This window comes from Megascapheus bottae, chromosome X (assembly GCF_031878675.1).
Source record: "Megascapheus bottae isolate mThoBot1 chromosome X, mThoBot2.hap1, whole genome shotgun sequence".
Taxonomy (NCBI): Eukaryota; Metazoa; Chordata; class Mammalia; order Rodentia; family Geomyidae; genus Megascapheus; species Megascapheus bottae.
In genome coordinates, this window is record NC_143547.1 from 40,086,437 (window position 1) to 40,107,912 (window position 21,476).

Consider the following 21,476-nt stretch of genomic DNA (forward strand, 5'->3'; position numbering starts at 1 on the left):
GAATGAGATTCTTATCTACAATTAATCACTAGAAAAAGTGAAGTGACGCTGTGGCTCAAGGGTAGGATGGTAGCCTTGAGCTGAAGAGTTCAGGGACAATACCCAGACCCTGAGTTCAAGCTTCATGACCCACAAATATAAATAAATAAATGAATGAATGAATGGGCTTCAGAAGTAGATTCACTGCCTAGCAATCTAGAGACCCTGAGGTCAAGCCCCAGCACCAAAATTGAAAATCAGTATGAGGACTAAAACCAACTCATTTTACTGTGTGATATTTTATCTTTGATATTTCACAGAAGATTGGGGACATACCTCAGTGGTGGAGCACTCCACAGAATGCACAAGACCTGGGTTCCATCTCCAAAAATGCAAACAGCAAAACAAAACAAAGCCACACAAAACAAACAAAGATACACACAGTAATGAGTGACTGGGTTCATAGAAATCACTGGGAAAACCTGGAAGATATACTTGAACTCCCTTCCTTAGGTGAAAAGAATATATGTCAGCTCTACCTTCTGGACACCTCCATTGCCTTTCTTTATAAAAGGCACACTTGTAGCCACCAGGTTGTACTTTGCTGAAAGAAGTCTCTCATTTGGCTACACACCACTCTATGAGCTGAATTTATAGACAAAGGAATCCTCAGATGCCAGAGCTGTTGTGTGGGCAGAAAGGCCCTACTCTGCCGGGATCTTGGCAGAACATCCACACCCAGTCTACCACTAGGCTGCTGTACAAGAGGGAGGAGTGAAACTGGCAGGTGGCCATATGGGTCCTGACATGTCTTTCTCTCCCCACTCAGTTTTAGAAATCAAGCTCTGTTTCCCCAGTGACATTCCTTTATCCTCTTGAAAATGACTTTTTTACCAGTGGACAGTTGAACAGAAAGCAAGGGTACAACTAATTCCCATGTGATTAGGAATGAACAGTACATACTCAAGTTTTGCAGTGTTATCCTTTCTGGGTCTCTTCATTAAAATCTTAGGTATTTGTCCATTGTCATCTGAAAGTATAATAAGAAAATTAGTATCATCAATCAAAGTTAATTCCATCGATCAAGAGAAAAGTAAGCTCAGGAGGAGTCCCCCCAGGACATCCATTCAAGGGAATCACTGAAACACCAGTATAGTGAGCTGGGTAAGCTGGGGAACTGATGACTATGTCCTTAAAGGCTAGGCTATGTGGGCTACTCAAACACACAGGGGTATAAGGAGTGGGATGATATAACTCATACCCTAGGCAGTACCTTCACTTCTACCTTCATCTCCACTCACATTGCCACTAAATACCAGAGGATTCAGAAGCAAGAATAACTGTCACTCCATTCTTTACTTGAGGAATGAATTGAACATCTGTTACATGCTAATCATGAATCTAGAACCTAAGAAAGACTTTAGCCTCACTTAAGATGAAAAAGATTCCTCCTGTGGGGGAAAAAAAACTACTGAAAGCCAGGCATGGTGGCTCACTGAGATCTGAGGACTGTGGATCAAAGCCAGCCCGGGCACTAAAGTCCATGAAACTCTTATCTCCAATTAACCACTACAAGACTGGAAGTGGCGCTGTGGCTCAAGGGGTAGGGCGGTAGCCTTGAGCTGAAGAGCTCAGGAACAACGCCCAGTCCCAGAGTTCACACACACACACACACACACACACACACACACACACACACACACACACACACTACTGGGAGAATAGACTCGGGATCATTAGTCAACACTGAAGAGATTTTTTTGAAAGAACGCAGGGCCAGGTATGTGGCCTAGTGGTAGCATGCTCATCTAGCATGCACTAAGCCCTGGGTTCAATTCACCAGAACCACATACATAGAAAAAGCCAGAATTTGCTCTATGGCTCAAGTGGCAATATGCTAGCCTTAAGCAAGAAGTGTCCAAGGACAGAGTCCAGGCCTTGAGTTCAAGCTCCAGGACTGGCTAAAAAATTGAGAGTTTGGCCTCGTGGTAGAGTGCTTGCCTAACATGCATGAAGACCCAGGTTCAATTCCTTGGTACCACATACATACAAAAAAAGCCAGAAGTGGTGCTGAGGCTCAAGTGTTAGAGCTCTAACCTTGAGGAAGTCCAAGGAAAGTGCTCAGACCCTGAGCTCATGCCTGGGACTAGCAAAAAAAATTGGAACCCAGGAGGGGGGACCAGTTGTAACTTAGTTTCATAGAGAATCTGACAATATCCTGAGGTCTTAGAAAAAAATGGGATAAAATTCAATCCCAGGAGGAAGGAAAGAATGAAGGAAGGAAGGAAGGAAGGAAGGAAGGAAGGAAGGAAGGAAGGAAGGAAGGAAGGAAGGAAGGGAGGGAGGAAGGGAGGGAGGGAGAGAGGGAGGGAGGGAAAGGGGAGGGGAAGAAAAGGAGATGGGAGATAAAGGCAGAAAGGAGAAAAGGATGAAACAATGGAAGAATGAAGGCAGAAAGAGGGAAAGGAGGAGTAGAAGGAAACAGAAAAAAAATAGAACCCTCTTAGAAAAAAAAGAACAAGAGTGAAATTGCTGCAGGGAAGTAGAAGAAAAAATAAGAAATACCAAAGCATGAATATGTGTATGAATATCTTAGAGGTAGATAGCTTGCATGTATAATGGAACAGAATGAAACCTGTTAAAATTGTTTTAGGAAATGAAGAAAAAGATAAAGCAGAGTGATAGATGAGATTGATTAGAATACATTGTATACTAAAAATATGTGCTAATAAAACAATATTTAAAGTATTAAAAAAGGGAAACACATAGATATTTCCATATTTCTACAAAGATTATTTCCATGGTAGCCAAATCTAAATATTATTGCCATATTGCTGTAAAAGTTCAGAGTTTATAGGGAGGACAGGTAGGCTTGAGCATTAGCACAGGGAAATCAATCAAACAAGTCATAGCAGATACACATGGCCACATTCTCTGAGACAATCATACTTGGCGGCAGGTGTCAAACACCTGTCTTTTTCCTTGTTTGCTCCACTTCACACATAGAAATTTTATCAGCTAACAACTTTTCACCAGTTATATCTAAGCAAGCCTCAGGATCATTTGGTGATTGACCAAGGTTTTCACCAAGATACTGTTTCTCAATGTTATTATCAGATGAATCATATTGGGAGACAGCAAATCCACCCACCTTACTTTTATTTAAGAAAACCTGACACTGGGCCGGGAGTTTGGCGTAGTGGTTAAGAGTGCTTGCCTAGCATGCACGAAGACCTGGGTTCAATTCCTTGGTACCACATACATAGAAAAAGCTGGAAGGGGTGCTGTGGCTCAAGTGGCAGAGTGCTAGCCTTGAGTAAAGCCCAAGGACAGTGCTCAGGCCGTGAGTTCAAGCCCCACAACTAGCAAAAAAAAAGAAAGAAAACCTGACACTGACAATTATATTAGCTTATTAGTGTACAAATTGTTATGGTCATCGTCACTAACTTGAAGGCTTCTGAATGAATGGCTCTGCCACAGGGTCAGACAACACTTTGAAAATCTCATCTGAAACTCCAGATCGAATCATTTACAAATTGTTCCCTCTGCTTCTCCTTAAACCCATCATATTACTGAGGATAAATGGAACAATCTGGGCAAAATGACATTTAAAATCACAGTTAGGGCTGGGAATGTGGCTAACATACATGAAGCCCTGGGTTTGACTCCTCAGTACCACACACATAGAAAAAGCCGAAAGTGGTGCTTTGGCTCACGTGATAGAGTGCTAGCTCAGAGCAAAAAAAGCAACTCAAAGGCAGTGCACAGGCTCTGAGTTCAAGCCCCAGGACTGGCAAAAAATTCACAGTTAAGCCAGGTACCAGTGGTTCATGCCTGTAATCCTAGCTACACAGGCTGAGATATGGGAATTGCCAGCCCAGGTAAGAAAGGCGGTAAGAAAGACTCTTATCTCCAATAGACTACCAAAAAAGCTGAAAGCGGAACTATGGTTCAGGAAGTACAGCATTAACCCTGGGCAAAAGAAGTTCAGGGACAGTGCCTATCCAAGAGTTCAAGCCCCAAGACTAGCACAAAAAAAAAATCGGTAATCTTCTTTCCTTTATGCATTTTTTCCCTATCTGTCTCCTTTATTACTCTGATTTTGCTAAGAGTACAGACAAATAAAAGAGCACTCAAATTGCAGTGGCAGACCATTTTCTCTAAAGAGCACAATGTACTAGCTTAATTTTCTCAAAGAGGAGTCTGTATGCCTGGCTATATTCACATAGCAAAATAAGAGAAAGTGGATGTTTCTTTTGCATAAAGCTAAATTTCTTTTTTTTTTTTTGCCTGTCCTGGTGCTTGAACTCAGGACCTGAGCACTGTCCTTGGGCTTTTTTAAGGTTAGATCTCTATCACTTAAGCCACAGCACCACATCTAGCCTTCTCTGTGTATGTGGTACCGAGGAATCAAACCCGTCTTCTTGCATGCTAGGCAAATACTCTACCACTAGGTCAAACTTCCAGCTCTAAGCTAAATTTCTGTTACAGAGGAGACTGTGATTATGTGATTGTGACTATGTGCTGGCTTAATTTCTGGTACGCCCTAGTTTATGTAACTATACAGGTATTAAATGATAGCTAGCTCTCTTGAAACCATAGCTCACAATTCTCTAGCAAGTTGGAAAGAAGATGGGACCAAGCCTTACTCCATTTTTCTTTGGTGATTCCCACATATACAGAAGAGGAAAAGAAGGAGTTGGAGGTATGGCTCAGATGGTAGAGCATTAGTCATTAAGACAAAGTATCAGGTACCCAAGTAAAAGTCCTAGTCTCAGACCAAAAAATGTGTGGGGAGAAAATGAAGATACAGCAGAACAGCTCCTAGATCCTCAGTCTCAGCTCTTTACTTTTTTCCTTTGCTTTTTGCTAGAGCCCTGGACAAGTAAGAAGTCTTCTGTGGGGGACCCTCAAAATTTAATTAGTATGAACAGTTGTTGCTGTGATAGGAAGTGAATCTGCAGATGTAAGAACCCAGACATTCATATTCCACACATGCAGAGAAAAAATGGTAGCACTGGTTACCAAGGAATTATAAATCCCAACTTTCTCTGCTATGATTTGAAACTGCTAGTAAGGTTTCAAAGCTTACCTACTACTCTAAGAGAGAAATATACTTGCCTCCAGTGCTTATAGTGCATATCATATATTCGTTGGTCATGTGGACATTTTCATCATCACTTTCTGAGTCCATGTTCATATTCCTAAGCAATAAAATACAAAAAGAAAATAAATAGAACTCTAAACATCTATTCTCTTCATGATATTTTCTCGAGTAATTAACTTCTTGCCAATATTTGGTCTTTTCCCCAAGGTTAATTCGTTTTCCTTCTTGGAATTATTCAGGTTTTCCATTATTCCTCATTTTCCATCTTCTTATGAATCTTTACCTTTTTTGCACATACTTTCTAAAGGAGATACCTTTCTTCTGTGTTTAGTAAAAAATGTACACTCTCTCAGTTTATTATCCTAGCAGTACTAGGGGAATAACAGATCAGGGAAAAGTCTATTTGATTCTCCTCCTCCTCATCAACTTAGAGATGCAGTTATAGGACAAAGATGGAAAGTAACAGTTGAAAGTCTACCTTATAGCACATAGGATTTTTTTTCAGCACCACTCTTCAGTCAGAAGCCCACACCTAATTCTGACGGCAAGGTTTCATACATAAATCACAAATTCCTCTGCCAGGATTCACACACAGAAATGTCCTTGTATCACTCAGCTATAGAAAATAAGCTGTTTCCTCAATGATATTCCTTTATTCCCCTGAAGATGCCACCTGTACCCAGTGGACTGAATAGAGAACACGTGTGCAACCAATGCCCATGGGATTAGAAATGAACAGTACATACTCAGTATCAATTTTTTCAACTTCATCATAGCTCGATTTCTTCTTTGAACGCTTAGGATTCTGAGTCTGTGCTTCACCAGCTGAAAGGATCATAAGAAAATTAGTACCATCAATCAACTAAGAGAAAAGCAAGCCAAGAAGAACTCCCACGGTCAAGCACAGCACATTTGTCTATTTAAAAAGCTATAGATGTAGATTACATACACTACCTTTCTGGGTGACTGTCTAGAGAATCACTGACACCAGTGAAGTGAGCCAGGTTGCCCTGTCACAGGAATTAAGAACTATGTCTTTAGAGGCTAAGCTTTAAATATGTCACATGCTAATCATGAAGCTAGACTGAGAAAGGCTTTGATTAAATGAAGATCACCTTTGTGAAGAAGAAGCTACTGAGAACAGACTCCGTATCATGATTCAACACTGGGATCATAATTGATGCATCTGAAGAGACTTTGCAAGATTCAAAACGCAGGAGGAAGTTGTCACTCTAACTATGGCTTCATAAAGGAGCTAACAATGAATATAATGGGATCTTGACTTCTATCCTCAGTAACTCAATCCCCCTCCCCCCTCTCTCTGTCTCTCTCCCAGAGGAAGCAGAGAGAATAAGGCAAAACGAGGAGGGAATAAGAGAGAAAACATTAGGGGAATACATAATGAGTGAATATGCTCAGAATAAAAGATTCAGGAAGAAATCCCTCCAGGGGAGTAAAACAGCAAAAACTTAGAGCTGAACTATAGGAAAGAATGCAAGAGTATGCGTCCCAATTTTCTTTTTTTTGTGTGCCAGTCCAAGATTTTGAATTCATGGCCCTGATACTGTCCTTGAACTTCTTTTATCAAGGCTAGCACTCTACCACTCTAGCCACAGTACCACTTCTGGCTTTTTCTGTTTATGTGATATTGAGGAATCGAACCCAGGACTTCATGCATGCTAGGCAAGCACTCTAGCACTAAGCTACATTCACAGCCCATGTATCCAAAATTTCTACAGCCACTTTTTACTGGAGTGAATTCATCTAACTTCTGCTAGGAAGTTGCTAAAATAGTTCAGGAGTCTGCAGAATAGGCAGTTGGACCACAAATACATCAAGCAAATAAAGCACAGCAAATACACTTGGGCCAATAGCCATATTCTCCAAAAAGACTTACTTCACTCGGCAGGAGTCATGCTTGTATCTTTTAGGGTTTTTTCCTTCTTTTTCCTTGTGCTCTTCAACACACACAGTGTCTTCTATCTCAATTGGATATTTCACATTTGTAATTCTAGGTTAACCTCAGGATCATTTGGTGATTGGCTAAGATTTTCACCAAGATCCTATCAGATGAATTGTACTGGAAGACAACAAACTCATCTTCCTCACTTTTACTTGAGGAAACTTGGTCCTAATCATGGAAATTCCCTTTCATTATTTCAGGAGTACACAAATTGTGTTATGGTCGTAATCAGTACTGATCAGAGACTCCTGGGAAACTAGCTTGACCACAGGGTCAAAAGATGCTAGTTACTCTTCCAAAACCTCTTCTGAAACTCCAGACATAATCATTTGTAAATATGCTCCCTGTACCACCTCCTTAATACACAACATTACAGAGGATAAATTCAACAAGCTGGACAATGTGACATTAAATTTAAGCATCTTGCTTACTTCATGCTGTTTTCTCTATCATTATTTTTTTTGTGGGTCATGGGGCTTGAACTCAGCCTGGGTGCTGTCCCTCCAGCTCAAGGCTACCTCCCTACCCTTGAGCCAAGCCCCACTTCCTGTTTTCTAGAGGTTAACTGGAGATAGGAGTCTCTGGTCCTTTTGTGCCTAGGTTGGCTTTGAACCTTGATCCTCAGATCTCAGCCTCCTGAATAGCTAGGATTACAGGCATAAGCCACCCTGCCTGGCTGACATTATTATTATTATTATTATTATTATTATTATTATTATTATTTTACTGAGAACAATGACAGATAAAAGAGCAATAAAAATCAGTCACAGGTCACTTTCTTGAAATACCATGATATACTTGTTCAATGTTTCTCAAATAGGAGTTTGTATGCTTGGGTATATTTACCATTTTGTAGCAAAATAAGACAATGTAGAGTTTCTTTTGCACTAAGTTTAATTACTATAATTTAGAAAATACTGATGCCAGAGGTAGCTCCCACCTGTAATCTTAGCTAGCTACTGAGGAGGCTGAGATCTGAGGATCAAGGTTCAAAGGGATCCTGGGCACAAAAGGACCAGAGATTCTCTCTGCACTATTCATAATAGCCAGGTGACAGAAACAATCCAGATGCCCTACTGCAGATGAATGGTTACAAAAATTGTGTGTAATACACACACACACACACACACACACACACACACACACAATGGAATTCTAAATAGCCAACAGACAAGATAAAATAATGGCATTTGCAGGGAAGTGAATCTAGAGCGAATCATGTTGAGTGAGACAAGTCAAGATCAAAGGAACAAAAGGTACATGGTATTCTTAATATGTGGCTATCACATCCAAACAGTACAAGAACAAGGACTCAATATTTGTGTACCCAATGCTATGGACATGGGGGTCCTGGAAATACATTAAACACAACTACATAGACATAAAAATTTATGACTCTATAGACATAATGTTTTATTACATAGATTAATATGCATCTATGACATACAAACCCTCAGCCTAATTTTAATTATGTTCTAAAATCTAAGTGCCAGTGATTATATATAGAGATTCCCTTCTTGAATACTTACTTGTTAAATATGTCATTTAAAATATGATATAAAAATCAATGTTAAAAATTCTTTAAAAAACGGGGCACCTGAGACTCTTATCTCCAATTAACCTCTAGAAAATGGGAAGTGGAGCTTGGCTCAAGGGTAGGGTGGTGGCCTTGAGATGAAGAGCTCGGTACAACACCCAGTCCCAGGGGTAGAGTGGTAGCCTTGAGCTGTAGAGCTCAGAGACAGCACCCAGGCCAAGTTCAAGCCCTGTGACACACACACACACACAAAAAGAAAATACTGTTATGTATTTGTCATTATATGTTGGCTAAATTTTGGGTGCTCCTTAATTTATGTAACTAGGAGAGTAATGGTCCTAATAGATGAAAGAGATACCCTATAGATTGGAAGAAAAACTACTAGTTAATATACAACAGTGGCCTAATATTCAGAATATACAAAGGACTCTAGAAACTAACCCCCCTCCAAAATCAATAACCCAATTAATTAATTAATGGGAAAAGGAGCCTAAATAGAGACTTCTCAGAAAAAAAGCAAGAATAAGCAATAAACATCAATGAACAAAGATGTTCAACATCTCTGGCCATAAAGTAAATGTAAATATAAATAATATTGAACTGGGTGCAAGTGGCACAAGCCTATATATAAGTCTAGCTATTCAGGAGGCTAAGTTCTAAGGATGGCAATTCAAAGTCAGATTGGGCAGAAAAGTCTGTGAGTCTTTTAACAGTAGCCTTGAGTAAAAGAACAGTGACCAAGCCCTAGGTTCAAGTCCCAGGACTGACACAAAGAAAAAATTGGGATCCTATCTCATCCCAATAAGAGCAGCCAACATCAAACTAGAACAATAAGAAATAATGGTGGGGATCGGGAAGATCCTATAACACTGTTGTTGGGAATGTAACCTGCTACAACCACTCTGAAATGTGGTTTGTAGTTTCCTCAAAAACAAAAACATGCTGGGTGCTGTGGCTCACACCTATAATCCTAGCTACTCAGGAGGCTGAGATCTGAGGATCCGGTTCAAAGCCAGCCAGGGCACTAAAATCCATGAGACTCTTATCTCCAATTAACCACCAGAAAACCGGAAATGGCACGCTGTGGCTCAAGGGGCTGGGTGGTAGCCCTGAGCTGAAATGCTCAGGAATAATGGACAATGCCCAGGCTCAGAGTTCAAGTCCCACAGCTGACCAAAACAAAAAACAACAACAAAAAAAAATTCCACATACACAACTACTATATGAGCCAGCAATATCATGTTTGGGCATCTACTCAGAGCATTACAAGTCAGTATAGAATAAAGACACTTATACATCCATGTTCCTTGCTGTATTATTCACAATAGCCAAGTTATGGAAACAGCCCAGATCTCCTACAATAGATACAAAGATCAAGAACATGTAGTATATGTATACAGTGGAATTTTGTTATTCTATCAGAAAGAATTATGTTATTTGTAAGGAAATAGATGGACCTAGAAAAAATTATGTTAAGTGAAATCATTCAGGCTCAGAGAGATAAATGGCACATATTTTCTCTCATATGTAGAAACCAGATCTAAAATACAAATATACATGATAATGTATACAGGGATATATATAGGGATACAAATAAATAGAGGGAAGGATGAGCAAATGCAGTCATTATACTCAATGTACATTTCATAAAAATTAAACTACATAACTTGTAGGTAGATATGGGAGAGGAAATGAGGGAGAATGATGGAAAGGTTGACATTGATCAAGATGCATTGTATTCATAACCTGACTTTCAAAACCGTAAGTTCTTCTGACAAGCACTTAATAATAAATATGTTTTCTTAAAAAAATGGTAGCTGGGCACTAGTGGCTCATGCCTAGCGACTCAGGAGGCTGAGATCTGAGAATTGCAGTTCAAAACCAGCCTAGGAAGGAAAGTCCATGAAACTCTTATCTCCAATATACTACTCAGAAAAACCAAGAAGTGGTAGAATGTTAGGTATGAGCAAAAGAAGCTCAGGGACAGTGCCCAAGCCCTGAGTTCAAACCCGAGAACTGGCACAAAAAAAATAAAATAAAAAATAGATGGGGCCCAGAGTTTGGCCTAGTAGCAGAATGCTTGCCTAGCATGCACAAAGACTCAGATTTGATTCCCCAGTACCACATACATAGAAAAAACCAGAAGTGGTGCTGTGGCTCAAGTGGTAGAGCTCTAGCCTTGAGAATTCCCAAGGACAGTGCTCAGGCCCTAAGTTCAAGCCCCAGGACTGGCAAAAGAAAATAGATGGTACCTGGAACAGCTATAAACTTAGCTCATAAGTTTCTAGCAAGGTGAAAGAAGGTAGGGCCCAGGCCTTACCTGTTTCTTTTCGTGTGATTCCCACATGTAAACGGGAAAAGAGAAGCTGAGAGTGCAAAAGCGCCGCTCCCACGTTCTCAGTCACACTTCTTCAATTCTCCATTCTGCTTTTACCTTGGAGCCTTAGATAGGTAAAAAGTCTTTGGTGGGGGCAATACTCCAGTTCTAAGGCAGCATAAACAATTGCTGTTTTGGTAGGAAATGAATCTGGGGTGCTTAGAACCCAGTCACATCCATCTCCAGTACATATGAAAAAAGAAATGGTGCCACTGGCTACTAAGGGATTATAAACTCAATGTTCAGTTTTATGGATCATGAAAACTACTCTGCCAAAAGTTTCAGAGCTTATCTACTACTCAAAGGTAGAAGTATACTTGCCTTCTTTGCTTTGCTTGTTTATCTTAGTTTTCTTTGTTTTTTTCAAGAGTCCAACATCAGATTCAGCAATAATTTGCCTAATCAATGAAAAGAGAGGGTGAGGGAGATCAGAATACTTTCTTTTCTTTATGACAATTTCCATCTTTCCTAGAATGAACAAGGTAAGATGACCTCTTGCCAACAATGTCTTTTCCCCACAGTAACTCAATATCTTTCTTTAGAATTATTAAGATTTTCCATTGCTCCTGATTTTCCATCTTTCTATGTATCTTTCCCTTTTTCACACATCCTTTCAAATGGAAATAATCTGTTATTTGTTATGTATAAACGGGGCACTTTCTCGGTGTATTATTCTTTTATGTGTGTGGGGGGGTCATGGGGCTTGAACTCAGCCTGGGTGCTGTCCCTGAGCTCTTCAGCTCAAGGCTACTGCCCTACCCTTGAGCCAAACCCCACTTCCCCTTTCTAGAGGTTAATTGGAGATAAGAGTTGCCCAGAATGGTTTTGAACCTTGATCCTCAGCTATCAGCCTCCTGAGTATCAAGGATTACAGGCATGAGCCACTGTACCCAGCTTTGGTTCTCCTTATTATCATCATCTTAGAGATGCTGTTGTCTGACAAGGATGCAGAGTGACAATTGAGACAGTATGCCTTAAAGCACTGAGAGTTCTCCTTAGTACCATTTTGCAATCAGAAACCAATATTTCTCTAATGGCAGGGTGTTACACATAGTATATAAATGGTTCTGACTGGAGTCACAACCAGAAATAGGGTAAAATGACCAAGTACCCGATACTAGGGCCAAATCCCTGGCCCCACTAATTGAATCAGACTGAACTTTACCACTTTCTTATATTTTTAAGTCGTATATGACAACTATGACATACATTTTCCTTGTTTTTGGGGGGCAATACAAACATTTGAATTTGGGCCACGAACAATTGTCTGGCTTCAATCTATCCTCTGCATTTTATCTTTGTCAGTAGGTAGGACTACAGGTGTTAAGTCACCAGTGTCCAAATCACATTCCCATTCTCTCCACTCCTTTTCACTCACTTGCCCCTCAAATCACTTTCAGATATTCACATAGCTCTTCTATGAAAATCAAATGAATATTCAAGGATTGTCTACTAATCATGCATATATATTTCAGATATATATATATATATGATATATATGTATAGGCTATATGTATACACAACTATACACACAGACATTCATCATTCCATAAACATCATGGGTTTTTGTATGGGTCCAATTTCCTTCTTTGTAAATTCAGTGGGGAGAATTAAATTTGAGTCAGCAGGCACATGCTTCATGATGTCTGTTTTGTAAAGATACCTATTTGTCATTAGGTGTTTCAGTACTAGCCCTGCTAAAGGCTTATAAGTGTCATGTCCCAAACGGAATTCATTGCCTTTCTCCTGAAATCCACTCTTCTTACTGTATGCCTTCTACAAAAGCCATGAGAGTGTACTATAACATAAAAATTGATTCTGTTTAAATATTTATTCAACATCTACCTGGCACAGACTAGAACAAAACAAATTTTGTTTTCATTTTATTTTTTGAGACAGGGATTCTCCATGCAGCCAGGCTTACCAAATACTTGAAGTGTAATGTATCGGTCTACTAAGGGCTAAGATTACAGGTGGCACCATGTCTACTTAAAACTTGGATTGACACTTGGATTCTCCTATATCTGTCTACTAAGTGCTAGGATTACAGGTATGTGGCACTATGTCCACCTGAAAACTTAAGGCACTTTTATCCTAAACTAAAACTATATTTCAAACAAGACTTCTTAGGAGAATAAGAGTTCACTTAAAATGAGCTGGGAACCGGGGGCTCCCACCTGTAATCCTAGTTACTCAGGAGGCTGAGATCTGAGGATTATGGTTCAAAGACAGCCCGGGCAGGAAAGTTCATGAGACTCTTATATCCAATTAACCACCAGAAAACCGAAAGTAGCACTGTAGTTCAAGTGCTTGAGCACTAGCCTTGAGCTGAAGAGCTCAGGGACAGTGGCCAGACCCAGAGGTCAAGGCCCATGACCAACCAAAATAAATCAATAAACTAAATAAATAAATCTAGAAGGCCGTTTAGCTGCCTAAAAAACTCAAAATCCTGAGCTCAAATTCCAGTACAACCCCCATAAAAAGAACTCAAGTAACCAAGAACAATGCAAATATTTTACATCCTAGTAATAATATCTATATTACTGCACGTTTGTATAGATCTGTCACATTGTACACCTGAAAAGGGTAAATTTTGCCACATTGAAAATGTCCCTTTAACATATAATATAAAATATAATAGAACAATTTCAAAACAAAGGAAGTAAGAAGCCAATTAGAAGGAATCCTTGAGACTCTTGTTGCCAAATAACCACCAAACAGCTACAACTAAATGCATGGTAGCAACTATAAGAAAACCAAAGAAAATGCACAAAGACCCACTGGGTGCCAGTGGTTCACATATGTAATCCAAGCTACTCGGGATACTAAGATCTGAGAATTGTGGTTTGAATCCAGCCCAGGCAAGAAAGTCACAATTAACCACTAAAAAGCATAAAACAGAGCTGTGTTTCAAGTGGTAGAGCACTAACCTTGACCTTCAAAAGCATGAACAAAATTGATCATAAAAGAGAAAAGAAATGACCAATTAATATTTCCATACTTAAAAATTAAGGACTGAAATATAGAAAGCAATGTTGCCTATCATGAGATTTCAGATTTATTCAAGTACTTGTTTTGGTATCCCTATAGTTTATCACCTGGACAACAACCCTTAACCTCACTTTGGCCAGAATAGAGAATTCTTTAATAGGAATAGTACGCTGGCATCATGGGGTAGCCCTATAAACAATCACTCTTTGAAGTAGATGCAGAAGCATCAGAAGTTCAAAGCCAACCTAGTCTACTTAAGAAGAGTTTGACTGTGTGCAGTGGCTCAAGCTAAGATCTGAGGTTCGTAGTTCAAAGCCAGACCAGGCACTAAAGAACCTGAGACTCCTCTCCAATTAATCACCAGAAAACCAGAAGTGGTGTTATGGTTCAAGTGGTAAAGCTCCAGCCTTGAGCTGAAGAGCCCTGGACAGTGCCTAGGCCCAGAGTTCAAGCCCCATGACAGACAGAAAAAGAAAAAAAAGAGTTTGTATCAAAACAAGAGAAGTAGGAATCATACTAGGGAAGGCTGGAATTTGGTTATGGTCATAGCACAGAGACAGACAGACAGATACTGGGCTAAACAGAGCTTGATTTAATACAGGATATGCCATTTCAACTTGGCATCAATATAACCAAAGCACTGGAAGTGGCATTCAAACTGTCCACTTGTTTTTCCTGAGTCGAGAACAGAAGATATAGCTCACAAAGATAGTCATACTTACCCAACTGGTTCTTGCTTTGGGGCCACAGCTAAATAAGACGAAAAATACAGCATTAGAAAGCATAATAAATATAATACAATCTCCCCAAAATTATATCTCCTTGGACTGATTAAAACCTTTGATTCTAAATGCAGCAGTGGTACTCAATAGAAACTGTTGAAAATAAACTATACTATTTATGGGTGGGACATGAGAGAAAGAAAGAGCAAAACAAGGGGCGACATTGTCCTAAAAGGAACATACTCATTACCTGTCTTATGAAATGGTAACCCGTGTGTACATCACCTTTATAATATTTTTTAATCTTTTGGTTCTATTCCCCACAAGAGAAAAAAAAAGGAATTATATCTCGCACAAAGGATACACAAGAGACCCAAAAAGGTTTAAAAAAAGAAAAAAAAAAAAGAAACAAGCTAGAGGACAATGGATAAACCTAGCTATCCAGAAGGCTGAAAACATAAGAAGGAGGTAAGAAGCCAATTAGAAGGAATCCTTGAGATTCTTGTTGCCAAATAACCACCAAACAGCTATAACTAAATGCATGGTAGCAACTATAAGAAAACCAAAGATAATAGATAATGTGTGTGGTCTAGTGGTAGAGTGCTTGCCTAACGTGCACAAAGACCCAGGTTCAATTCCTCAGTACCATATACATAGAAAAGCCAGAGGTGATGCTGTGGCTCAAGTGGCATAGTGCTAGCCTTGAGGACTAAGGACAGTGCTCAGTCCCTCAGTTCAAGCCCCAAAACTGGCAAAAAAAAAGTGAGAAAGAGAGATAATGTGGAAACCTGAATTCAACACCAATACTGGTACAGAAAAAAATTGGAATGAATGAAAAATATATATATATATAATTTCAAGAAAATCACTGACTATAGGGACATAAACCACCAACCTAGAAACCACTGTAAGAGGGCAAACCTAGGATTGCCTTATAGAAAGCTTTTCAAAACTCATTTCAGACATCTACAAAGAAATGTCATTATGAGCATTGTAGTTTAAAGAAAACCCTACTTACAGGTTTCAAATTCATCACTGCTGCTTGAATCCACTGTAAGAAGATGCCTAAAAAAATAACATATTCTCTGTGAAATGAGTGCTACCAATGCTATAAACAAAACAATCAACTTTAAAATCTCAATAAATGTACAAGACATCAGTTTCTAAAATACAAAAAGTTCTAAATAAAACAGAATCAAATTATTCTGAACTATAATCTCTCAAGATGGAAAATAAGTGACCATGTAAAACTAGACTTTTACATTTTTTTATATACAGTACTGGGGATTGAACCCAGGGCATCATGCTTGATAGGAAAGTGCTTTACCACTAAACTATAACCCAGACCGTGATCTCTATTTTCCCCCATGCCAGCCAAATTGAGACTTTCTTTTCTCTACTTATCTAGATGCTGGGATTATAGGCATGTACCACCACACCCAAATGACTCAACATTTATTGAGTATCTTCTATATGCTAGGTACTATGGATACAAATAAAGAATAAAACTTCCAAGAATTTTAGTCTAGTAGTAAGGAGAAAAGTAAATAAAAGTTTGTCATGAGCTTATTCCAGAGTAAATGGAATCCAATACTGCACTTATTTCTGTCACACTGGGAATGGAAGCCAGGGCCTTTCTCATCTTAGTCAAGTACATGAACACATCCCTAGCCCCGACAAATTTCTTTTTTTTTTCAAGTGCCCCAAGGAAATTCTGATTCAGGGGGTTACAAGGCCACATCTTCTGAAACACTACTTGAGTTATTCAAATCTTCTTTTACCTTAAAACTGAGAACTTAAAATGTAATAGTCAAACATTGAATAGTAGATATGGATGGAATACTGTTTGCCTAGCATTCATTAATCCCTACGTTCTGTCCACAGCACTAGAAAGCAAAACAATACAAGACAAAATGACAGAGTAACAAGAAAACTCCATGTGAACAAGCAACAATACAAGTCTTCAAATAAATTATTCTTCCTGTAAACTGATTCATATATATACATATATATTACTAATAAATAAAAGCTTAAAATAAGTTTTAGTGTTATTTTAAGGGAGAAAATTACTTCAATGGATTCTGGATGAAAAGATGTGGTGATTGCTTTCATTTAATAATGTTTTTTGCCTAAATGATCGGTGGTATCAATTTTATACAGCAAAGAAAAAGGAATTGTCTAGGCTTTGGTGGCTCATGCCTGTAATCCTAGCTATTCAGGAGGCTTAGATCTGAGGACTGCAGTTCAAAGCTAGCCCGTGCACAAAAGTCCACAAGATCATCTTCAATTAACTACCAGAAAATCAGTAGTGCTGTGGCTCAAGAGGTAGAGTACTAGCCTTGCAGTGAAGAGTTCAGGGGCAGTGCCCACACCCAAGATTCAAGCCTCATGACCGATCAGAAAAAAAGGTGTATGTGTGTGTGTGTGTGAGGAAAAAAGAGAGGACTACAAGTAATTCATTTCACTAGAACATTTGAACTTTGAAAATTTACAGCAGATAGGGAACATAGCTCAATGGAAGACTACTTGTCAGCATACACAAGACACTGGGTCCCATCTCCATAACTGTAAACAGAAAACAAAACAATACAAAACAAACACAAAGTTAAACACAGAAATAAGAGTGTCTAGGTTCAAAGAAAACACTAAAAACCATCCTCCCTTCCTCCTTCCCTCTAATTCTAGCAGATGAAAAGAACAAATCATCTCCGCTTTCTGGACACTTCCACTGCATTTGTCTTGATATAGGGTAATTTTGTTGCCACTAGGCAGTACCCAGCTGAAAGAAGTCTCTTCTTTGGCAACACACCACTATATGAACTTACTTTAAAAACACAAGAAACCTCAGGGGCAAGAACTAGTATGCAGGGATCTTTTAGCAGAGCGCCCAGACCCAGGCCACCACTGGGCTCCAAAAAAAGGGGGAAGAGGTAAATTGGCAGGTGACTGATGGGTCTTTGCATATGCTATTTACTCAAATGTAAGAAATACAGTTGTTTCTATAATCGAGTCCTGTATCCCCTTAAAGATCCCTTCAGTATCCAGTGGAACAGACAACAAGTGTATACCAATCAATACCTAAGTAACTGAGTATGAATGATACATACCCCTTCTCCCATTTCCCACCAGGTTTCTTCTTAGAAGGCTTGTGTTTTTGTCTTCTGCCACCTGAAAGAATAATATCTGATTTGTATCCTGAAAAATTGGCATTATCCAGCAATTAGGAGAAAGGTAAAACTAAACAAAGCCACAGTCAAACACAGTAAAATACACGAGTAACATCTATTAGCAAAACTATATACAAAGGTTGCATATTTGCTGCCTTCTGAGTGACTTTGTCTAGCTGGATAAGACCATCATAGAAACTGAGGACTATATCCTTAGAGGCTAGGTTATGTGGGCCACGGAGGCACACAGGGGAATAGGAATAAAATGGCTCATATCCACAAAAGCAGACTTCAATTCATCTGCAAACCTAACCTTTCTACCTTCTTCATTCACACTGCTAGTAATTCTACCAGCAGCTTAGGAACTAAGAGTTTCTGTTACTCATTCCTTAAACACGAGTCGCATGCCAATCATGAAGCTACAGCATGAGAGAAAAGAAGATTAAAATGGAGAAGATTCCTCCTGTGAAAAAGCTACTGGAAGAATTGGCTCTGAATAACACTGTGATCACGACTATTGTATCTGAAAAGTCTTAAAGAGGTTGGTAACCTTTTATATTCATAGGAACTACCATCATAGTATGGCCAGATCTTAGGAAAATGTAAAAAGGTTCAATCTCCAGTGCAAGAGAAAGGAAAAATGAAAGGAAAGGAGGGAGATTGAAGGAAACGGATGAATAAAGATAGATGGATAGGGGGGCCGAGAGTTTGGCCTAGTGGTAGCGTGCTTGCCTAGCATGCACGAAGACCTGGGTTCAGTTCCTCAGTACCACATACATAGCAAAAAGCCAGAAGTGGTGCTGTGGCTCAAGTGGTAGAGCCCTAGCCTTGAAAAAATTCAGGGACAGTGCTCAGGCCCTGAGCCCAAGCCCAGGACTGGCAAAAAAAAAAAGATAGATGGATAGGGAGAAGGAAACAAAGGAAGGGGGAGGTTAAGTGAAAGGGGAAGGGAGGGAAATGAAAAGGAAAGAAAGAAACAGAAGAGACGGGGAGGAGAGAGGGAAGGAAAGGGGAGCAGAGGGGCAGGGAGAGAGAATGAAATGGAAGAGGGTAGGAGGGAAGAAAGGAGGAGAAGGAAAAAGGGAGAAGGGAAGTGAGGATGAGAGTTGATAGGGTAGGAGGGAGGAAAGGCAACAATGGAAGGCAGAGGACAGGAGAGAAGATGAAAACCCAGAATGGAATTCCTTGAAGACAAAAATGACAAGGAAAAAATATTCCAATGAGTAGAAGAATACTCAGAAAGATGAGTACAAGACATTTGGTATGCCTCTCACATTTTAAGAAAGATCCTTTCCACTGGGGTGGCCAAATCTAAATGCTGCTAGGAGATTGGGGCTGGCAGACCACAAGTACAGACCACAGCCTGACCACAAATACATCAAACAAATAAAGCACATTAGACTTACTTGGCCAGATATCCCCATTCCCAGGGACACAGATTCGGCATACCTGACTTTACAGGCGGCACACTTAAATGTTTGGTTTTTTCCTTCTTTTTCTTTGGTTGTTCCACTTCACGCACAGGGACAACAGATTCAACTTTTTTACCTGTAAATTGTAGGTTAGCCTTAGGATCATTTGAGGATTGGTCAACTTTCACCAAGATCCTATTTCTTGATCTTATAAATTGAACTGAGCTGGGAGACAGTAAATCCATCCTCATATTTATTTGGCCCTGATTGTGGAAATCCCCTTCTATTTAGCTCAGAGATCTATAAATTGCTGTCATCACCAATCTCTGTTGGAAGAGCCTAGGTGACTAGCTATATAAATAGTTTCCGTTTACCCCACATTATACGCTAAGTATCACATTATTAAGCACAACTTAAAATAAGTGGACACTGTGAACTTAAACACAACAATTTAGAGTCTTGGTTATTTTATTTTGTTTTGTATTCTGTAGTAACAGATATAAAAGAGCAATCAAAGAGCAGTGGCAAATCACTTACTCTACATAGAATAATACATTTACTCAATGTTTCTCAGATAAGAGTTTGTACACATGGATATATTCAATACTCCATAGCAAACTGATAGAACGTAGAAGGGTCTTTTGCATCAATTTAAATTTCTATAATTGAGGAGTTTCTTTTCCTCAAGTTAAAATTCTATGAAATTTCTATATAACTCTATAACTTCTATGTAATCCTAAAATTTCTATATAATTTCCATAAAACTGAAAACTATAACTGACTTTATGTGATTTGTGATTTTCTGGATAAACTTCTCGTATTCTTTAGCTTATGTAATTAGGTAGGTATTTGATAATAGTTAGCACTGTTGAAACCTTAGCTTACAAGAATGGTGGAAAGGTGGAAGTCTAGTAAGGTGGAAAGAAGGTGGGCCTGGGTTACTACTTTCTTGTTCAAGTGATTCCTGTATGTAAAGAATAGATGAGAGTTCGGGCTGGAAGTCTGGCCTAGTGGTAGAGTGCTTGCCTAGCATGCGTGAATACCTGGATTTGATTCCTCTGTAACAAATACATAGAAAAAGCCAGAAGTGGTGCTGTAGCTCAAGTGGTAGAGTACTAGCCTTGAGGAAAAAAAATCCCAAAGACAGTGCTCGGGTCCTGAGCTCAAGCCCAGGACTGGCAAAAAAAAATAGGTGAGAGAGAAGGTAAGGTAACAGTTCAGCAACCCTGGATTCTGACTCTCAGCACTTCTGTTCGGGGTGAAAGTATAAGCAGGTAAAAGTCTAAGGGGGATACTTTAGGTGTAAGGCAGCATAAAAAGTTGCTGCTGTGCAGGAAAGGGATGTATAGGGAGAAAGCAGCCAGTCACTTTCACATCCAGCATACATGGAAAAAGAAATGGTAGCACTAACTACTAAATACTAAAAGATTATAATCCCAAAGTTTAGCAACTTCTACCATGAAACTGCTGGATGATAAAGCAATAAAGCTTCAGAATTCACAAACTTTCTACAGGAGAAGTATACTTGCCTTTTTTGGCACTTTTCTTACATATTTTAGGTTTCTTTTTCTTCAGAAAGATGTCATCATCAGATTCTGAGTCAGTAAAGATATGCCTAAACATGAAACATGAAAAAAGGGCAGGAGAAAGATTTGAATATAACATTCTTCTCTGTGACATTTTCCACCTTTTCTAGAATGAACAAGATAAGATGGCCCTGTGCTAATATTTGGTCTTTTCCCCATAGTAACACAGTTTCCTTTGGAACTATTCAGAATTTCTGTTACTCTTGATTTTCCATCTTTCTATGCATCTTTCCCTGTGTCTCATATTGTTTCAAAAGGAGATGCCTATCATGTGCTATGTATAAACTGGGCATTCTCTCAGTATAGTATCCTAACAATACTGGGAAGACAAGGCCAGAGATATGTCTATTTGGTTCCCTTTCTTATTATCAACTTAAAGTGCAATAGTCTGGCAAAGACAGAGAGCAAGAGTTGACACTGTCTGTCTTAGAAAATGTAGGTTTCATCGTAGCACCACTCTACAGTCAGAAGTCAGCAGCAAATTATGGTAGCAGGATGTCACACATAGCATATAACAGTTCCACCAGGAGTCACACACAGCAATTGCCCTTGCACTACAGCAAGGTTAAATTGTTCCAGCACCTCTTGGGGTCCTTTGCTAGCATTTTTTAGTCCAGGAGGCTAAAGTTCATCAC

General features: G+C 39.3%; 1 protein-coding gene across 1 annotated transcript in view; it reads right to left on the reverse strand.

Annotated features, from left to right (window-relative positions):
• Gcna (germ cell nuclear acidic peptidase) overlaps positions 1-21,476 on the reverse strand; it is a 55,873-nt gene that overhangs the window by 9,597 nt on the left and 24,800 nt on the right. Inside the window, exons 6-14 of the mRNA XM_090326410.1 lie at positions 20,785-20,870; positions 19,293-19,391; positions 17,784-17,844; positions 15,695-15,741; positions 14,677-14,704; positions 11,285-11,361; positions 5,833-5,911; positions 5,101-5,183; positions 943-1,009 (exon numbers count right to left, since the gene is read on the reverse strand). Coding sequence (XP_090182536.1) covers positions 943-1,009; positions 5,101-5,183; positions 5,833-5,911; positions 11,285-11,361; positions 14,677-14,704; positions 15,695-15,741; positions 17,784-17,844; positions 19,293-19,391; positions 20,785-20,870 — 627 coding nt within the window. The remainder of the gene's footprint in view (positions 1-942; positions 1,010-5,100; positions 5,184-5,832; positions 5,912-11,284; positions 11,362-14,676; positions 14,705-15,694; positions 15,742-17,783; positions 17,845-19,292; positions 19,392-20,784; positions 20,871-21,476) is intronic.